Here is a 20728-nt window from a genome sequence, read left to right on the forward strand (position 1 = left end):
AAGAGCTGTAAGTGCTCTTAACTTAAGAGCTCTCTCTCAACTCTAAGGTTTCCAATTTTCATGAGGCTCAGTAAATTTTTTTTCCTGATTCTATTTTGTCCTCCCAAGCATATACTGGAGTTTGGGTCCGTTCTATGGCTTTATGAAGGGTAGTAGTGCCCACTGAGATTCCTTATGATCTGAGAATTACCACAATACTTGTTACCTGAGAGATGAATGTTTGAGTCTTGTATTAGTTTATTTCCAAGATCTTTTCAGTGTCTTAGGATTAGAGCAGCTGAGTGAGCCCCCTCCTTTTCTGATCATTGAGTCTGGTGCCAGAAGGCATAGTCCACATCACTTCTTTCATTCCACTATTCAGGTTTTCTTTTCAACTTTTTCTCATCTTTTAATTTTTTGCTGTTTTTTACAGCGATCCAGTTAACTATTTTAGGTTTTGTCTTCAATCTTATCTCAGCTTTGTGAATTATCTAATTGATGGTTTCAAGCTTTAAGTGACTAGACCTGTAAAGGCCAAGGGTACAGTCTGCTGCCTAGAGCTGTGATCTGTCAGATGAGAGTAATGATCTATTTGCATTCAGTACTTGCTTCTTTTCTCTCTGTTGGGAAGAAATACATTCTTGCTTGTCTAATGAAGAGCAAAGGGCAGTATTTTCAGAAATAAGTGATCCTCAAGAGAGAACATTCTTTTGGAGTAAAATATGCTTTCCAGACATTTTGGAAAAAATGAAACCCAAAATAAGAGAGATAGAAATGTAATGTTTTGGGGGGTTAAATGTTATCTCAAATATTTCTGACAAGTATTTTTGAGAACATGGTTTCCTTTATTTGAAGTTGGAGGTTTTCAATGAATAAAAATTTGTAATATTCCAAAGAGATTCCTACTGGTGGAAAACCACAAGATGAATTTAAAAATAATGATGGAATCAATTCTAGTTTTAGTATATTTTCCATTTATTTCATAGTTTTATATTTTGCTTTATTTTTATTTAATTAGATTGGGAAGGGTTTGACTAGAAGCCTACTTGTAATTGAGACGTTTAAAAATACAATTGAAGCCAAAACAAATTCAAATTACCAGAATGATTTTACCTAATTATAATATGTATACAATCACAGTTTAACTACAGTAAAGAAAGTAGTATTCACACTTTCCAAAGTGTGAATATTCCAAAGAAAGTAGGAATCTCTTTGGAATATTACAAATTTTTATTCATTGAAAACCTCCAACTTCAAATAAAGGAAACCATGTTCTCAAAAATACTTGTCAGAAATATTTGAGATAACATTTAACCCCCCAAAATATTTCAGTAGTATTTGGTAATGCTTGTTTCATAGCATATACTTCTTTGAGTACCATGATTAATGCCCATTTGTATACATACTAAAATTTCAAGTTTATTGTAAGTGTATTAAGTTTGCTTATGTCTTTCCAGTAATAACATGTAGTTCTCTAGAGAAGCTTTATTAACGGTCTGTGTGTGTGTGTGTGTGTGTGTGTGTGTGTGTGTGTGTGCGTGCGTGCACACACACACACACACGTTTTAAACTCAGTGGAAACTCATATTTAGTCTGCCATATTCCCTTTTGCTTCTAATAACATTATGAAGTAACTTCTTTCTCTTGCTTTAAAATGTTTGCCGTCTCTTGTACACCAGATTTATTGGACTGCGGTAGCATTGAGTGACTTTTGGCTGGAATGTTTATTATGACATCACTGTAATCTGATGCAGGTTGTGATTTCAGATGGTTTCAGTGTTAAATATTTTCATAATTATGCTAGTTTTGGCAGTTCATGTAAGATTTTTTTCACATCTCCTTAATGAACGTGTTTTACTTCTGGGTTTTTGAGGCAAACACATGTTTCAAAAATTAATAATGTGCTCTTAATGTTAATACTGTGCAGAAGTATCTAACTGGACATTTTGAGTTCATTTTTTGAACTGAGGGTAATTATAGTTAGCTATAGTCATAGTAGTAGTCTTCAAGTATTTGAGGTCTGAAGCATAATCCCAGCTAACAGAAGATGCCATTGTAAAAAATTGAATTATGAAGTTGTTTTGAAGAATGAAACACTGTAGAATTATTATGCATTATCTTAAAATGAAAAAAAGCTTTTGCAGATTGCCTTTTTAATGATGTCCAATATTTTGGCTTTTGTGTATGTGAAGTTTCAGGTGATATTTTTCCTAGTGTGTCACTAGTATCTGAGGTTATCCAGTGTTGTAAAAGTCTCACCTTTTATTGGGGAATATTTCTCTTGTGTTATTGAGTAAGGATTTTCTCTAGTTTTATTGAATGTATGTGTGTGCTATGCACATTTGTATTGCATGTGTGGTTCATTTGTGAGTGGGTGCTGTGTGTGTGTGTGTGTGTGTGTGTGTGTAGTCCAGATGTTAATGCCAAGTGTGTTCCTTTGCTGCTCTAGTGTTTATTTACTGAGGTATGGTCTTTTGCTAGACCTGAGGCTTGCTGACTCTGCCAGTCTCAACAGCCACTTTGCCCTGGTGATTCTCTCTGCTTCCTGAGTACTGGGACTAGGTGGACTGCCATGTCTGGCTTTTTGGTAGGTGCTGGGAATGCAAACACTTGTCTTCAAACTTGTGTGGCAAGTGTTTTGACCCATGGAGCCATATGTCCAGCCCTGAAATTTTGTTTAATATATATTTTTGAGATTTACTTATTTTAATTTTATGTGTATGGATGTTTTTCCTGCATGTATATTGTGTGCTACATTCTTGCCTGGTGCCCTAGAGGTCAAAAGAGGGTGTTGGATTCCCTGCACCTGGAATTACAGACAGTTGGGAGCAGACATGTGGGTGCTGGGAATCAAACCCAGGTCCTCTGCAAAAGCAGCAGCCATAGGCATTTTCTCTCCCTTGGGGATGCAGATATAGGCCAGATTAGACCAGATTGAAAGTAGATAAAGGCAGCTCTCTGGTGGGTTCACCCATCTCACAGGTGGAGGTCAGTGAAGTCACACAGGGTTTTATAGAGTTTAGGTGCAGAGTGATGACATGCCAGCTAGGAGCTGGGATTGTGACCATACATGGCAAAACCTGAGCCCCTGGGGGCACTCTTGGGAGGGTTGCCGGAAACGTGGACATGAGGAATGTTAGCCCTGAATATTTTCTTTGTGCATGCTAAGTAGGGGTAAGGATGGAGAGGGTTTTCCAGTTTATGTGGGGGTGGGGTGGGGGGTGGGGGGGGTGGGGAGGGTGGGAGGTGGGTGTGTGTGGGGGGGTAGGGGTGGCAGGATGTGTGTGAGCCTAACAGCCCTGTTAATTGCTGAGTCATTTTTCCAGCCCTTGAATTTTTTTTGAAATGTCTTTTTATACTTTTTATTTGCTTCTAGTACAGTTAGTTTAGCAAATTTAGCAGTTTTTTTGTTTTGATTCTTTTTGTGTGTGTGAAATAAAAAGTAACTTTGTCCTCATTATTATTATAAATGTAATAGTAATTATTGAGTAGTGAAGTGACGGGCAGAGCATTGTCATTTAACCTTTGTGTGGGTACTTTTCTCATGGCACATTTGCACACTGTAGGTTGCAAGTATGTCCTTTTAGTTTTAAAAAGAAAATAATGAGTTGATGATACTCGCCTTATTTATCTATTTTCTTTTTCTTATACCTGTTTCTTTTTACATTTAATTAGTATGTATGCATGTGTGTAGTGAATTTTAAGGTCCAACTTACCATGTTTTCTCAAATGGAATGACTCTTCTTTCTGTTACTTAAAAAATAAAGACAAAAATACTGCATGGAACTAGTTATATATGTTTCTGATAGATTTTGAAATCCTTCAAGATAGGCATTATAACTAATTTATCTTAGGAAGTTAGTCCATTAATTAAGGCACATGACAATTATATAAGTGTTGATGTGGGACATAAAATTAATACTCATTTGCATTTTGTAAATAGGGAACTAAATAAAAATATGCAACTTAAGTTTTAACAATATCTATATCAAACCAGTATAAACTTTATATCAATACCAATAACAATTTAGTAAGCATTGTTAAGTCGGATGCAAAAATTGTAAGAAGTGTGACATTAATAATAATTAAAGATAAATGAGATGACTACTTGATTCTAAATAATTAGAATTTTAACATATAAGCCAAAGAGCTAGACATTAATTCCATTTATTTTGTGTTTGGTTATGGAAATTATTAAAAATTTTCTATTAATAGTCATGTAGTTTTGTAAAGCCATGAATAAGAATTCTTTGGCTATTGTCAGATAATTTGTTTTGGTACCAGCTAAAGAAAGAAGCTGTAAGATAGTGTGTGAGCTTGGTGTATACGTTGGAGGGTAATTGCATGTTCTCTGCCTCACTCCATTTTATTCCTTTGATGGTTTCTTGCTGAATCTGGAGCTTGTGGTTTTTGGCTAGGTTGGCTGTGAGGAAGCATCATTGATGGATCCTTCTGTCTCTTCTTTGCTCTGCGCTGGGGTTACAGGTGTGTGCAGCACCATGTTTAGCCTGTTAGGTGTGGGCTGGGATCACAGTCCTCATGTTGTGTATGAAGTACTGTTAACTGCTGAGCCTCAGACCTCAAATTAGTTATTGTTAAGTGCTGTTTACAAATGCAAAATTTGCAAATTGGTTACATAGACCGAGCTAAATTATTATTAAGTCTCACTTTTAGTAATCATAAATTCATATGCTGACCAAAATGTCCTAGTCCTTGAATGTGATCAGTGTTTCTTTTTCCTTTAAAATAAAAATAGGATGACCATGAAAGCTGTGGTTCTAATTCTACCAACCGGAGCACTGCTGAGAACACAAAGTCATCCATAAAACCTCGAAGAATTCAGCAGGCTGCTCCTACAGACCCTGATTTACCACCAGGTAACTTCTAATGTTGACATTGCTGTTATTACTGATCATGCGGTAATGCTTGTGGAAATTATTGAAAAATTTCTATTAATAGTCATGTAGTTTTGTAAAGCCATAAATAAGAATTCTTTTGCTATTGTCAGGTAATTTGTTTTGGTACCAGCTAAAGAAAGAAGCTGTAAGATAGTGTCTTATTTGCTGTTATAAAATGTTTGGCCATATGCACATGTACTTCAGAACATGTCAGGTCCAGAGCCCTCACAGATGGCTTCCAGTCAGATCTTGGTCCATTCTTTGCAGCAAATTATGCTTAGCCTCTCTCAGCCAAGACTCAGTTTCCCTGCTCTGCTTTGTGCTGAGAGCTGAGAGAAGACACTGGGTCACTGAGTTAACTGGATGCTCTAAAAGTCACCAGGATAAGTTAGAGGCTATTGTAGCTGTAGCTGAAAGAAACCTTAGCTACCACCTTTTTTTACCTCCTGCTATCTTAACTTACCCAAGATGGTGGTGAACTGCAAACAAACACTTCCTTGGCAAATATTTCATGAAGAAAAAGGTTATTTCATGCTACCATTGTGGTCGAATGCATTGCTGCCTTGTCAGTTAACTGTTAGTCACTTTTCTTTTAGTTTTTAAAATTTTTATTGATTACTGTTTTTGTTCGTTGTAGTGGAGATTGGGGTCTGTGTTGTGCCTAGGTTTGTAGGTTCTCTGCTAGTTTGATCCAGGTAATGTCAGAGGTTAGACGTTGGCACACTGTTTGCAGCCTGCCACTCTCAGAGTACTCATGTGTTCAGAGTTACTGTTGCCCTCCAGATTAGCATCCTTAGCAGGTGCTCTGGGCAACTTAGTGCTGATGGCTTATATAACTGTCTAGCAAAGGTGGCAATCTATCTGGCTTTTAGTTCCTTTGAGCTGAAGAAAGTGCCACAAGATATTTCTAAATGTTTCCAAATTTTCTTAATATATTTCCAGAAGTTTCTCTAACTTCATACTAATTACTCCTTTGGAAAAAATTAAACTGTAGTTTATTCTAATTTATTAAGTATGTAGCTTCCTAATTTCCTCAAATTTGACCATATGTCTCCTTAAAACCCCCAGCATCACTCATGGTATATAAAACTTGTCTTTTGCTCCAGTCTCTCGTGTCCTTTTTTTTTTTTTTTTTTTTAATCTTCCTTCCCTTCTGTCAGTTTTAGGGTAACTGAGATTTGTTCAGTGCTTTGTTTTTATTAAGAAAGATCTCAAAATGTTACTTATTAACTTCAGATAGAACCTTTCTAAGGCTGACTTGCTGTGAACTGGTATTCTAGACATTTAACAACTCTTCAGAACCAGCATTAGGATTTACACCACTAGAATTATGACACTTGTTCTATTTTTAGTGCCATAAAAGAGAGCTGTGTTCTCTCTGGGGGGCTTGAGGTTAGCATGTGCTTTTTAACCTGCCCGCAAAGTTAGGACGTTGTTAAGCAACTGGATCTGTTGCCCAAATACTGAGAAGCAGATCAGTTAATTTTTAAAGAGGGAAAAAGGAAAAATTGAGAATCAGATTGGATAAACAGTGATCATTTGTTTAAAGGATGACCTATTATTCTGCTTTGATTTCTTTCATGATAGAGTCAAACTCCTATTTCTAGCTTTCCTAGGGCAGAGTTATGTCTCTTCGGTTATAGTTTTGAAGTTGGAACATTTGTATGCATCCTAAAATGATTAAAAATGTTAACATTTAAATTTTTTATGTGTATGGGTGCTTTGCCTACATGTGTTTGTGCACTGCTTGTGTTCCTGCTGCCTGCAGAGGCCAGAAGAGGGCCCAAGGACTGGAGTTACAAGGTGTGAACTGGGCTCTACTGGAAGAATAGCTACTGCTCTGAACAATGGAATTATCTTACCAGCTTCTAGAGAAATGAGTCTCAAGAAAAGTATTGGTGTTGCCAGTGGTCAGGCATTTGTTTTACTGTTTTGTTGGATAAATAGTTTTCTAACAGGAAAAAAGCAGGAGCTGTGTCTAGAACAGTCTTTCAGATTGTGTGTCTTGACCAGTTAGTACATTGTTAAGGCAATTCAGTGGGTAACAGCATTTTTTTTTTTTAAAATAAATACCTCAGGATAGAAAAACCTCAAGATGTAGTAAAAGTTTCTTAGGAAACTTGTGTGTATGCATGTGCTTGTGCTGTGATTGATGTCATATATCTGACTGGATGAAGGTCAGAAGAGATTGATTCTAACTAATTGGAAGGGTATTGCTTTGTTTACAGTCAGTCTATTAATTGACATACATTTCTTTATGAAATATTTTCTCTTTTAAATTGTATCCTAGAAAGCTCAGAGATAAATTTGTATTTTGTTAAGTAGATGTAGTACAGATGTATTGCAACACATAACACACACACACACACACACACACACACACACACACACTCACTCACACACTTTAATGCAAGTATTTAAGGTTTGGTTAAGCTCAAAACTATGTACTCATTGGGCCAGAAACTATAATTTAATCATCTTTGATCTTCAGTAACATAATAGTAAGCAACCATATTCTGTGAAGGGTCACTTAAAGCATGGTAGCTGTATGTTTTTGCCAGTCTTCTGATAATATTGTGAAACAAGTCATAAATGATTAATAAAATAATGGATATGGCTGTGTGCCAGTAAACTTGAGTCTTGACAAATTTTGTATAGCCTATACTGTCGTGCATACTGTGCTCTCTGACCACCATGCAAATGATTAGAAAAATGTAATTATTGATATGTTTCAGTTTACATTTACTTTGTTTTTATCTTTTCTAAACTCTGCTTTTATTCTTATCCAACCCTTGCTTACCAATTTCAGAGTGCTAAAGTATCTGTTCCCTCTATGTACTTTTATGGCTATACTCGATAGGGAAGATGGGTAGAGTACTTAACATTTTCTTACCTACAATTGGAACTGCATTTTACTGTACACACACACACACACACACACACACACACACACACACACACACACTTTCTTTTGTTATCTGGGAATTTTTCTTGGTCTACTAATAGCATGATTCTAGGACATTAGTATATTTTACATTTTTAAAAATTAGTGTAGCCATTTGTGTAGTTTTTCTATAGTTTAATCTGTTTTTCTTTAGTATGTTTTCATTTTCAGTTTTGTAAAATATTTGACATATAGGTAGATAAATCCTTGCATACATGTCTTTATTTCTTTAAAGAAATCTTAACTAATTTATAGAATTAAAGTGTATGAGTAATTTTAAGGTTTTCAGCATAGGTGACAAAATTATTGTGTGATGATTTTTTGTTCCAACAAAGTTTTGGTGCATTGCTGTTTATTTTTATTATTACAAATATTCTTTTGAAATTTTATGTGAACAACTGCTATTTTCTATATTTTCTAAATAATCAAGGTTATTATTTCTTCATCTTATTTTTGTTTTGTCACTTTGTGTAAACTTAAAATAAACATTTTTTATTACATTTATTTCTGTATTTGTTTGCTTGTTTTGTGTGCGCATATATGTTATACTTGTGTCATAAGTCATGTATGGAGGACAACTTGGAGGAATTGACTTTTTTTTCCCCACCATGTAGGTCACAGGGTCAAGTTGAGGTCGTTAGGCTTCTGAAGCAAGTTCTTTTACTTTCTGAGTCATCTTGGTATCCCTATCTGGGTTCTTTATTTTCTTTCTCTCTATTCTGTGCAGTATAGGTATGTGTATGCATGGACACAGTACATACATGTTTATGCATAGTGGCCAGAGGTTAACATAGGCAGCATTGTTATTCTCTTTATCTTTTGAGACAGGGTCTGTCACTGAAACTGGTGTGCATCCAAACTGGCTGCCTGTGGAGGTGTAGGGATCCACCTCTTTTTGTTTCCTCATCTCTGGGTTACAGATGTGTTCCACAGTACCTGGCTCCTTTGCCATGGGACTCAGGTTCCTATATTGAATGGCAGGCACTTAACTCACTGCAGCATCTCTGAGAGTCCTGTAGTTGTTTTCTTTTTTCTTTCACCATACAGCACTGATTGGCCTGGAACTTGTTATTGTAGAACAGATTAGTTTTGAACTCACGGAGATCAGCCTGCCACCCTGTTCTAGCAGCCCTGTGTTCCTTATTGTTTTCTTTCAGTCTCTGTTTTCCTACTGCACTCATGTTTCTCCTCCAGTATGTGTCAGGGTTCTGTGTTAGCGATGGCAGTCAGATCCATCAGTTGGCTGCATTTCTCCTAGCTTTCTGTTCTGAGATGTGACTTAGATATTTTTTTATCACAAAGGAGGACTACAGAGATGGGAGTTATTTCAGAAAGATGCTTTTCTTGTTTGGATGCATGTAGTGACATTGGTACACTTCAGTTAATTACTCAGTTCTTGTTATGAAGCCCTGGCTAGTGTGGAACTTTTCTTCCTCCTGGCCCAACTCTAGAGTAACTGGGAATATAGGTATGTATCACCATACCAACTGTACATGAAACAGGCAGAATCCAGACAAAGTATGCTATAGAAAACAGTGATCATTGTGTGGGATCTGGTGTTAAGGTTATTAAATATGATCTCTGGTTTAGTATATTGGTTCACGTTTCCTTATAGCATCTTTTAATGAAAGTGTATGTTTTGCTATCTGCTAGTCTAATTTATTGTCTAATTTATTTAAACTTTACTTCTTTAAAGAATATTCTAAAATAATATTCATTTTTCATACACATTGTTTAGTAGCATTTCAAGAGTACTTATTGGTAGACATGTAGCTAATTGAGCTCTCTATTTTGTAGGATATGTGCAGAGTCTGATTAGACGAGTTGTAAATAATGTAAACATTGTTATAAATAATCTCATACTAAAATATGTTGAAGATGACATTGTTCTTTCTGTCAACATCACTTCTGCTGAATGCTATACTGTGGGTGAATTATGGGATCGTGCATTCATGGATATTTCTGGTGAGTAAATATCAAGAAAATAGTATTAGTGTATACTTTTTCATAAACAATAAAATACCGTTTATTTCTTAATCTTTTTTGGGACCTTTTTGGTAGCAGTAATATAATCATTATGCATCTGATGTGGGAAAGTGCATGTATACAAAAATTCATACATAACTATAGGAGGTTAATAGCATTTAAGAAACCATGAAACAATTTAATTTTTTTCCCCTTTTACCTATCTGGTTGTTTCAACTGTTATGCACAATGGTTTTTTTATTGGATATTTTATTTATTTACAATACAGATGTCATCCCCTTTCCACATTTCCCCTATGTAGAACCTCCATCCCATCCCCCATCCTCCTTCATGCATTTATACCATTTTTATTACATGCATGTATTAAGGTCAGTTCTAGGTTGAGGGTCTAGCAATATGATAGAAGCAAATAATCAAGGAACAAACAATACAATAGACACAAATAGTCAAAGAAAAAGCAAGGCATTAAACCCAATTATGTTAACACTCCCGTGATCACTGTTTCTAAGGACTTATCAGGATGACCAAAGAATCTGAGCCTACTTCCCTGTCCTAGCCCAAGGTCATTTTCATGTCTGAAGCCTACTTCCTTGTCCTTGGCCAATGTCATATTCCTGACAAGCAGCCCATTTCCTTTTCCTTGGCCCATGTCAGATTCTTGCCAAGCAGCACCAAAGGCTCTCTGCCTCTCCCCCTTTTTATTTCATGAACAAGACTGACCCTGTCTTAGGTCATTCTGGCAAGAATGCCTTCCTTACTTGTCATGGAATATGCATTATCCAAAGTGATGCACTTCTGTTTTAGGTTGGTAAGGCTCTGTGCAAAATCTTACCCGTCCTTGGTTTGCCAGCCTGTTAATTTAATAACTCTGAGGGGGAGATCCAGTTTTAGTTTCAAGCTATGTACTTGGCTGCCAACATGTTGATGTTGTTAAAGAAAAGCTTTAACAGGATGGGCAGGAATAAAAGTATTCCCAGGACAGAAAGGGTTAGCATGATCAAGCTATATATTATGCACAATGTCTTATAGTGAAATGAGTTGTAGCACTAAAAATATATTTGCTTTGAGATTTCAATGCTTCTTAATGAAAGAAACTGAGTGTACTGCTTCATGTACCTTTGTAAGAACATTTGGAAATTGATTATCTTGAAGTTCTTAGCTATGAATCACCTCATTCTTGTGCTTATCTTGAAAGAGTTATATAGTGCTAACACAATTTTTTTAACTGCCATTTACTGTGATTATGCTTGTGCCTTCTATGTAGGCAGACACTGCTCTGCTTTCATTTGTAGGAGAGGCTTTAATAAATAATAACATCTTATATGTTTGATACATTCAGAAATGCATTCTAATTTCCCCTTGGCTCACAGTGGTTTTCTCTTTTTGTTTTCTTTTTAAGCAACTGATCTGGTACTGAGGAAGGTTATCAATTTTTCTGACTGTACAGTTTGTCTTGATAAACGAAATGCTAGTGGTAAAATTGAATTTTACCAGGATCCTTTATTGTACAAATGTTCTTTCAGAACTCGCCTGCATTTTACATATGATAACCTAAATTCCAAGATGCCATCTGTTATTAAAGTGAGTATCTCTGTTTCTAGTAGTTTGCTGACATACCTTTATTTTGTTTATTGGTTTTTTGTGCACAGTAATTATAATGAAAATACTCAGAGGGAAAAGTCAACTTCATAAATGTATGTGCTATTTGTTTTTACAAAAGTATTGGTTTTTAGGTTTTTAATTTTTTTTATAATGTGTTCTGGTAGAGATATTTTGGAGGCAACCTTTTCTGCAACTATAAATTTCATTTTTAGTCTTGCTATCTATTATTAGTCTTTATTTAAGTACTGAGGACATCAGATAAAAAAGTAGCATAAGGCCCCACCCGAGATCCAGTACTGCTCAGGAACTTCAGTGTAGAAGCAGTTTGTATTTTAGTCCTTATAATTTGCTTGACATGATATTGCGACTAGTCATTTTCTTAAGCTGTTTTATAAGGTGTGTTATGATAACATAACCCAATACTTTAGTCTGTTGGCTCAAAATTTTTACTGCTGCTGTTGAAACTGGGTCTAACTCTGTAGCCCAAGCAATTCACTGTGTATCTGAGACTGGCCCCAAGTTAGCGGCAATTTTCCTATCCTAGCTTTCTGTGTGCTGACCCACCATGAGTTACCATGCCAGGGCAAATATTAGCTTTCGACCCATAGTTTCAATATCTAAATAAAATTTTAGCATACTGGAGTTTTCCAGGATATGTCTTTTGAATCATGTAAATATTTGTTGTTTTCTAAAGTCTTTTCAATGTATGTAATACTATATAGATTGTTTGTATGTAAGCATAAATCTTGTTTTGTTACTTACTAGTTTTCTGAACATTATCACTTTTTATGAATATGCCTATATAAAAATTAGATTTTTCTTGTTTTACACTACAGTTTAGTAAACCACACTTGTAAAAAATATAAAAACCTATCTTTTTGAATCTTTGAAAACTGATTTCTAAGAACCTTCAAATTTTCAGCTTGAGAAGACCTTACGGAACATTATAATTTTCTGGATGTGGAAACCAGGGCCTAGATAAGTAATCAGGTTGACATCGTATAATAAGTTAGTGGTGGCACTGAACAAGAGTTCAGGATACCTGATTCCTGATTCAGGGCTGTTTCAGCTTCAAACTGGATGCTACACTTTGCTGGTAGAATATTATGAAATATATTTCTGAGAACACAACCATAAATCTTTTTTTCATCATTATATGGGAATTGGTATTATTTTCCCTTTTATTGAAAGTAATTTTTTCTCATTTTATATATTCTGCTTATGGTCTTCCCTCTCTCTACTCCTAGTTTCCCCTTAATTCTCCTCCCATCTAGATCCACCCTCTTCCAGGCCTTTTCTGTCTGTTATTAGAAAACAAGTTTCTAAGAGAGAATAATAAGATAAAATGAAATGAAATAAGATAAAACAAAAATAACATCTTGGATTAGGACAAAACAGAAGAAAAACAGCTCAAGAAAAGGCACAAGAAACAGATGCAGATGCAGATCCTATAGAAACACTAATTGGAAGCCATGATATACACCTAAAGGACCCGCACATTCCTTGTGAGTGCTGTCCCAATCTCTCTGAGTTCTTATGTTGTGCATCAGTCCTGCTGATTCGGAGGGCCTTGTTTCATTGGTGGTGTTTATTCTTTCCAGCTCTTACACTCTTTCCATCACCTCTTCTGCAGGAAGCCCTGAGGAGAGGGATTTGATGGAAACATCATGTTTAGGGTTGAGTGTTTTCAGGGCTCCCATTCTGTACAATGTCTGGCTGTGGTTCTCTGTATTTGTTCCAACTGCTTCAGGAGGAATCTTCTCTGTTGATGGCTGAGCAAGCCACTTATCTATAAGTAGAGCAGAGTGACATTAAGAGTCATTTTGTTGCTGTGTTCTTTTAGTAGAGTAGTAGTATTTGCTTTTCCCTTAGGTCCCTGGGCTATCTAATTTTGGGCTGTTGATCACTTTAGCAATGTTGTGTATGAGCTCCTTCTTGGGGAGTAGGCCTTAGGTAAAATCAGATATTGGTTGGTTACTCCCATAAGCTTTGTGCCACCATTGCACTTAGCATATCCTCCAGGCAGATAGCCATTGTTAGGTCAAAGGGATTCTAGCTGGGTTGGTGTTTATATTTCTCCTTTGGTAGCATCCAGAGTACCCTACTCTTTGAAAAATGCTAGAACTTAGGGGTAAAGGCTGTGTGTAGGCACCAGCTTGACTTCTCCATGTTCAGTGAGGTGTGTAGTTGTCTTCTGCAATAGGGCCTTGCCAGTAAAGTACAATAATGTTGCATATATATATATATATATATATATATATATATATATATATATATATAATTTTGTTTTTCTTGATAGGAATCGGTCATCTGTATTTCACTTTTATTTCCCACAGTGTACAATCTATATTGGTTTAACCAAATTTGTTATTTTTTCTTTCTGTATGTGAATATATATTATGTATTGAATTTATATATAATAATATACTCCGTATGTGTGAATTTTATATATGTGTGCTTATGTACACACACATAAAAAGGAAAGTGTTAATACTTTTGGTATCTCTCTCTCAGGAAATAAACCTATGTTTCAAAGCTTTGGAGTGGCTATTAAAACACATCTACACACACACACACACACACACACATACACACATACACACACTTTATGGAATAGAATCTTGATATCTTGATATATATTCTAGAATAACCTTGAACTTGTGATTCTTCTATTTTATCCTCCATAATAGTTTGTATTATAGGCTTGTATCATCATGCCTGGCTTCAAAATATGTTTTGAACTCAAGTAATGAGTATGTAGAACCTTTACTATATACGGTCATCTTGCTCAGTAGTGCAAATTTAATTGTCTATTGTAGGATGTGGCTTAAGTAGAGAAAAACAAAAAAAATAAATTAACTAGAAGTAAAGGAAGGTTATTATTGGCATGTAATTAACTTGTGTGTTTTAAAAATTGATTAGCTGATATTTTATTTTGAAAAGTTTGCTTATAGTGTTTTTTGTCTCTGCCAATCACCACATGTTAGATTCTGTCAACTTATACTCAATTGAAATCAGTTTTTGAGTGTTTATTAGAATTATTATGGTAGAAAAGTTGCCATTTTGAGGTAGGCCCATTGTTCTTGTTCTGAAAGCCTTTATTAAATGGTTGTGGCTCATTTTTCTAATCACTTAATTTAGTTTTCTCTTAATTATTATTTATTTTTATGTTGTAATTTGTAGACCTTTTTTCCCATAGGCTTAAGTAGCTTTTCAGTCTATTTTTAATTTGTGTAGGCTGTTACAATTTTCTATAATTTACCTGAAACATGTTTTTTAGATTGTGTCATAACAAATAGATGAGAACATAATTTATTTTATTTTCTTTATTTTTGGGGTTTACTCTGTATTTTTTTAAATTTAATTTTTTTTAACTTATTCACTTTACATCCCACTCACTGCCTCCCTACCACTCACCCTCTCCCACAATCCTTCCCACATCCCCCACCCCTTCTCCTCTGAGTGGGTAGGAGTCCCCGTGAGTGTCCCACCTACCCTGGCACTCTGGGAGGCTAGGTGTTTTCTCTCCTACTGAGGCCAGACAAGGTAGCCCGTGTACATGCAACAACTTTGAGGATAGCCGCTGTTCTAGTTGTTCAGGACCCACATGAAGGTCAAGCTGAACATCTGCTACATAGGTGGGTGGAGGCCTAGGTCCAGCCCATGTATGTTCTTTGGTTGGTGGTTCAGACTTTGAGATCCTCAAGGGTCCAGGTTAGTTGACTTTTGGTCTTCCTGTGGAGTTTCTATCCCCTTCGGGACCCTCCTATTCTGTAAGAATCCCCATGTCTGTATCTGTCTGAGTCAGCTGCTGGGTGGAGCCTCTCAAAGGACAACCTGCTCCTGTGTTCAAGCATAACAGAATATCATTAATAGTGTTAGGGATTGGTGCTTGCCTATGGGATGGGTCTCAAGTTGGACTAGTTATTGGTTGGCCATTTCCTCAGTCTCTGCATGTCTTGACCCCTGTGCCTGCATTATTTTTAAACAGGATAAATTTGGTGTTGAAAGTTTTGTGGGTGGGTTGGTGTCTCTATTGCTTTACTGGGTTTCTGCCAGTCTACAGGCGGTAGCCTCTTCAGGTTCTATATCCCCAGTGTAGTGAGTCACAGCTAAGGTCACCCCCGTTGATTCTTCCACCTGAATGTGCCTGATCTCGTCTGTATTTTTTTTTTTTTTTTGAAGAAGGAAGGTTCTATATAAATTTTTAGTCATGTATGATTAAGTTCTTAGAAAAGGTTTCTATAATTTTATAGTTGTAAATGTCTCATTAATGTATTTAAATCTTTTAAGGCTTATGACTTTATATTGAAGAGAGAGGTTTAACCAGGATATATACCAGGATAATAATAATAATAATAATAATAATAATAATAATAATAATAATAATAATAAATATATTATAATTATTATTATATTATTATATATAATTATATTATTATTATTATTATTATTATATTAAGGGAAATATCCTATTACAGTCTTATTAGCTGTAAATCTTTAAAAATATTTTCAATGGCAAGGAATGATAGTTTAACTGGCATTTTTTATTAGAATTATGAAGGAAATCACAGGGCATTTGATTGTTGATGTATCCGTTCAAGTTCTTTGTCTATTTTGCTGATGAGGAAATCTTTACAAATGATTTTTAAGTGACTCTTGACATGTTAATGATAGAGTTTCCTTTCTTATTGCTTGTTTTGCAAATAATGGTTTTTACTGATGCTGCTGTCACAGTGCACTTGCTTCAAGATTGTAATAAGGTGTAAGGCTGTGGGTGGCCACCATGATGTGGCATTAGCCATGGGGCCTATAAGAAGCAGGGAACCAAAGATAGTCTAAAATAATGTGACAGACGAAACTCAAGAAAAGGTTAGGCCAGTGTTGTGGTGCATTCGTACCTGTTATCCTGGCTTTCTGGTTACTGATGTGGGAGGATTATACATTTAAGGCCAGTATGGTTGCATATAGCAAGAACCAGTTCAACCAACCAGCAAGCTCTCCAGCCAGCCAGCCTACCTAGTTCTTCTCTCATATAAATTTAGCAGCAGTTTTATGTATTCTCCCTTCCCCCTCATTTTCTTAGCAATTCACAGCTTAGTCACTGTTGGGTTCTTAGGTAGCTTTTAAGGAACCCGTGATTGTATTTGAAAGTTTTCTGTCCCCCCCAACATAGATCGTTCTCCCTGGAGAGTACTGTTATTTTGGTGCTTTGATTTCCAATGTTGATTTCTTTTTCATGTTTCATAGATACGCCAATGCCAGTTATTTACAACTCAATATATTTGATTTTAGACTTGATTTTAGTTATTCACAATAAACTTTTCAAGAGATGTGGCTTAATTATTTTTTCTCCATATTTATGTGACAGCAGGAAACTGTTACAGTTTAGCAATGTTGGCATTCCATAGTTGTCTCTTTCTTATTAAGGAGAACTTTATTATGTCCTATTTGGTAATATCTTTATTTTTTTATAATTCTTGTGTCATGTTTTAATTTCTATAAAAATTATCTGGAAAATTCCTTGAACATAAAGTTACTTGATTTTATGTACTTGATAATAACACTGTAATTATTTCCATACTCATATATTTATAATGTGACTCTTTTAGCCAGTTTTAACATATGGTTTTAGGATGCCTATGATTAATAAAATTGAATGATTAAAATTTTACTAAAATGACATCATGAAATTTATTATTAGATTTGACCATTTTTTTTTAAAAAAAGGGTGAAGGAAGGAAATAGACATATTTTCAGTTGCCTAGTTATATAATTTATTTTCTAGAATAATTTAGAAATCTCATGAATATATCTTGATTATTAGTTCTGTTTCCACAGTATTTGTCTTAATCTGACTTACTTCTAAAGCATATTCATCAGAGTAAATATTTTTAAATTCCTAAAATTTTAGTATAAATATTATTTTTGTTTTATTGGAGATGCTTGAAACATTGTTCGTTTTTACATAACATCTCCTTGTGGAACTTGGTATTGATCTACTTACTTTAAAGATATCTTTAGGCATCTTCCTGGTGTGGCTTTTCTTTTTTACATTACAGATTCATACCTTGGTTGAGAGTCTGAAGCTTTCTATCACAGATCAGCAGCTACCTATGTTTATCCGTATAATGCAGCTCGGGATTGCTCTCTATTATGGAGAAATAGGCAACTTTAAAGATAATGAAACAGAAGAGCCTCCCTGTCTCAGTAAAGATACATTAGGAAACCTTACAGGTAAGTATAACAGAAACTTAACTTAGAACTGTTGATTTTCACGACTTAAAACTTTAAAAGTATAGCAGACTGAGTTCTATCAACAATAAGTGACAGTTCCAGTCACTGTCCATTCTGACAGCATTTGCTGAAGCCAGCATGTTTTCATTTGTCACCATTCTGATGATTGTGTTGTCTCATGGTTTTCATTTGTATAATTTTGATGACTAGATATTTCGAGTGTTTTCATAGGTACTGGCCTTTAGTAACTTATCCATCCTTGTAAAAGATTTGTTAAATATTGCCCGTTTTAGAGCTTTTTATATTTTAGTACAAATTTGCATTTTTATTTTGGCTTTAAATCATATGAGTTTTTTTTGTCAGCCTGTGATTTGCTTATTCATTAAACATTATTAAAATGTTATTGTGTATGTGTGTGCATATATGTGTGTACATGTTGTATGTAAATGGTGTGTGTGTTCATGATATGTATGTGTGTACATGGTGTGTGTGTGCGTGCGTGCGTGCGTGCATGCGTGCGTGCATGCGTGCGTGCGTGCGTGCATGTGTGCGTGTGTGTGTGTGTGTGTGTGTGTGTGTGTGTGTGTATGTGTGCATGTGTGCATATATGGAGGGTAGAGGAGAATTTTGTGGAGTCCAGACTCTTCTTTCACTTATTTGTGCTTTCCAGGGACAGAACTGAGATGGCCAGTCTTGTGGGGAAATGCTTTACCTACTGGGTCATCTTGTGAGCCCAACCTTCTCAATTTTTTTTTTTTATTGTTTTTTGTTTTTTGAGACAGGGTTTCTCTGTGTAGCCCTGGCTGTCCTGGAACTCACTCTGTAGACCAGGCTGGCCTTGAACTCAGAAATCTACCTGCCTCAGCCTCCCAAGTGCTGGGATTAAAGGCGTGCACCACCACTGCCCGGCCCAACCTTCTCAATTTTAATAGATAGTTCATGAACATAAGTTTTAAGTTTTGATAAAATATAATCTACAAGTTTTTCTTTAATAACTGGTGTTCTCAAGGCTAAGGAGTTGGTTTAGTGGTAAAGGAATATGCTCTGTAAGCCTAAGGATGCGAGGTTGGATCCTCGGAACCCACATAAGTGAACTTGTAATTCCAGTCCTTGGAAGGCTGAGACGGGATCTGCAGAGTAGGCTGGTGAGCTAGATCAGTGTATCAGCAAGCTCTGCAGTAACAAAGAGAACCTCCTCATGGAGTATGGGTTCGAGCAGTGGAGTCAGACTCCTGATGGCAGCCTTGCATCTCTGGTACGTACCTCACATGTGCTTCTCTATGAGAACAGCACATGGACATAGCACCTGCACATATATACAGGAAAGAAAATATTGCTGCCTTCTGGGACCTAAGAGAGTGGCTAGGTTCATTTTTAAAAATTATTTATTTATTTTTTTATTTTATCAGAGGAAGAAAACAATTCTGCTGTTTGCTTCTGGAGGAATTTGGTTTAGTTTTCCTTTTTTTTCCTGGTTTAATTTAATTAAATTAATTAATTAGTTTATTTGCCAGGATATTTTCTTTGCCATTTTATTATGTACATGTATGTTTAGAAAAACTTGCAAACCTTGGAAAGTTTTGGGCAGCTTGATAATGACACCTGTTGGTGTCCTTGGGGTTCACGGAAGCCTTTAGATCTTTGCATTCTCAGCTTCCTTGTATATGTGGACACATTTTGAACAAATTTTATTTCTACCATAGAGAGTTCTGGTTCACATGGATTTTAGGTGACTTGTTTGCTGGAGCTCTTTTGAGCTTTCTTTATCTTTTAGTTTTTTACCTTTCTTAGTGTGTTTTATTTTATATAGTTTCTATTCCCAGAATAACTCAGCAGTTTTCTTCTGTGACTCATCTGCTTTTAGCTTTATCGACCATAGTTTTGTGTTTGAAAGTTCAGTTGGAGAATTATATGGTTCATGTCTCTTTTTAACCTGTTTAAGTGTTTTGAAATACATGCGCTTTATATAGCTGTTTAGTGTCCTGTTTTAACACTGTGATCTTTATTATTTCTGGACCTGTTTCTGTTGTTTTACTTTTCCCTCATGTTTTTTATTTGCCTTAATAAATTTTATTTATTTTTTATTTCTTTTGAGAGGAGAATCTTACTAGCTGCTTGGTTTGGATTCAAACTTTGGGGCTCCAGCAGTCTTGGCTGAGCCTCTGGTGTAGCCATATTGTAACTGTGACACCACTGTATCTGGCTGCCTAGTAGTTTTTGATTGAATACTGGACATTGCAGATATTATCTTGCTGAGTTCTAGATGTTTTTGTGTTTCAGCAGATAGTGACATTACTTGGAAAGGTTTCATTTTAGTCTTGTATTAAGTCTGTGAGATGGGAGCCCAGTGGCTGTCAAACAGTTTAAGTTCCCCTCCAACTGCTACACTGTTTCTCGTCTAAGGAAGACTCCTAAATGGACTGAGTTTCCCCTTTTGTGGATGTGCCTTACAGTTTTTTTCAGGCAGTAAGATGTGTTGCTTACAGAGTTCATTATTCTTGCCTCCCACCCTAATGTAGTCTAGCCTTCATTGTCTAACAGCCATTGTGTGGAAATCTTTATTATATACTTGATTGGGAAGATAAATTCTTCTGGATGTTTTAAGTGGTTAGAGCAAATATACTGGATTACAAAAGAAACTATTTTTTTCTATTTAAATGGTCTTTATTTAATTAAAATGACTATTTTTATTGGCAGGTACTGAGGATGAAACTAGAATAGACATGCAGTATCCTGCTCCGTACAAAGGCCAAGAGTTATATTCACAGGACTATGAGGAGCCTCAGGGATGGGTGTCCTGGGCCTGGTCATTTGTTCCTGCAATTGTGAGTTACGATGATGGTGAGGAAGACTACCTTGGGAGTGACCTTGCATCAACCCTGCATCAACAGAAAGCTCAGACACTGAGGGATCCCATTGTTTCTGTAGGATTTTACTGCACAAAGGCGACTGTGACTTTTAAAGTAGGTTTCTCTTTCTTTTCTGTTGTTGCTAATATCTGTTACCTTTAATGAATGTTTATATTTTAGCAGTGTTGTAACTTTAACGAGGGAGGGACAGGCAGCTTAGCAGATAAAAGGTA

General features: G+C 35.8%; 1 protein-coding gene across 7 annotated transcripts in view; it reads left to right on the forward strand.

The window, feature by feature from the left end:
- Vps13b (vacuolar protein sorting 13 homolog B) overlaps positions 1-20728 on the forward strand; it is a 567993-nt gene that overhangs the window by 42481 nt on the left and 504784 nt on the right. For 6 of the 7 annotated variants that reach the window (XM_076911259.1, XM_076911261.1, XM_076911260.1 and 3 more), the window contains exons 4-8: positions 4736-4856; positions 9619-9786; positions 11207-11388; positions 17472-17646; positions 20344-20609. In XM_076911259.1, coding sequence (XP_076767374.1) covers positions 4736-4856; positions 9619-9786; positions 11207-11388; positions 17472-17646; positions 20344-20609 — 912 coding nt within the window. Of the gene's footprint in view, positions 1-4735; positions 4857-6498; positions 6681-9618; positions 9787-11206; positions 11389-17471; positions 17647-20343; positions 20610-20728 lie in introns of those variants that run through there. The other variant, XM_076911257.1, reaches the window with a different exon arrangement.

Source organism: Arvicanthis niloticus, chromosome 13 (assembly GCF_011762505.2).
Source record: "Arvicanthis niloticus isolate mArvNil1 chromosome 13, mArvNil1.pat.X, whole genome shotgun sequence".
Classification (NCBI taxonomy): domain Eukaryota; kingdom Metazoa; phylum Chordata; class Mammalia; order Rodentia; family Muridae; genus Arvicanthis; species Arvicanthis niloticus.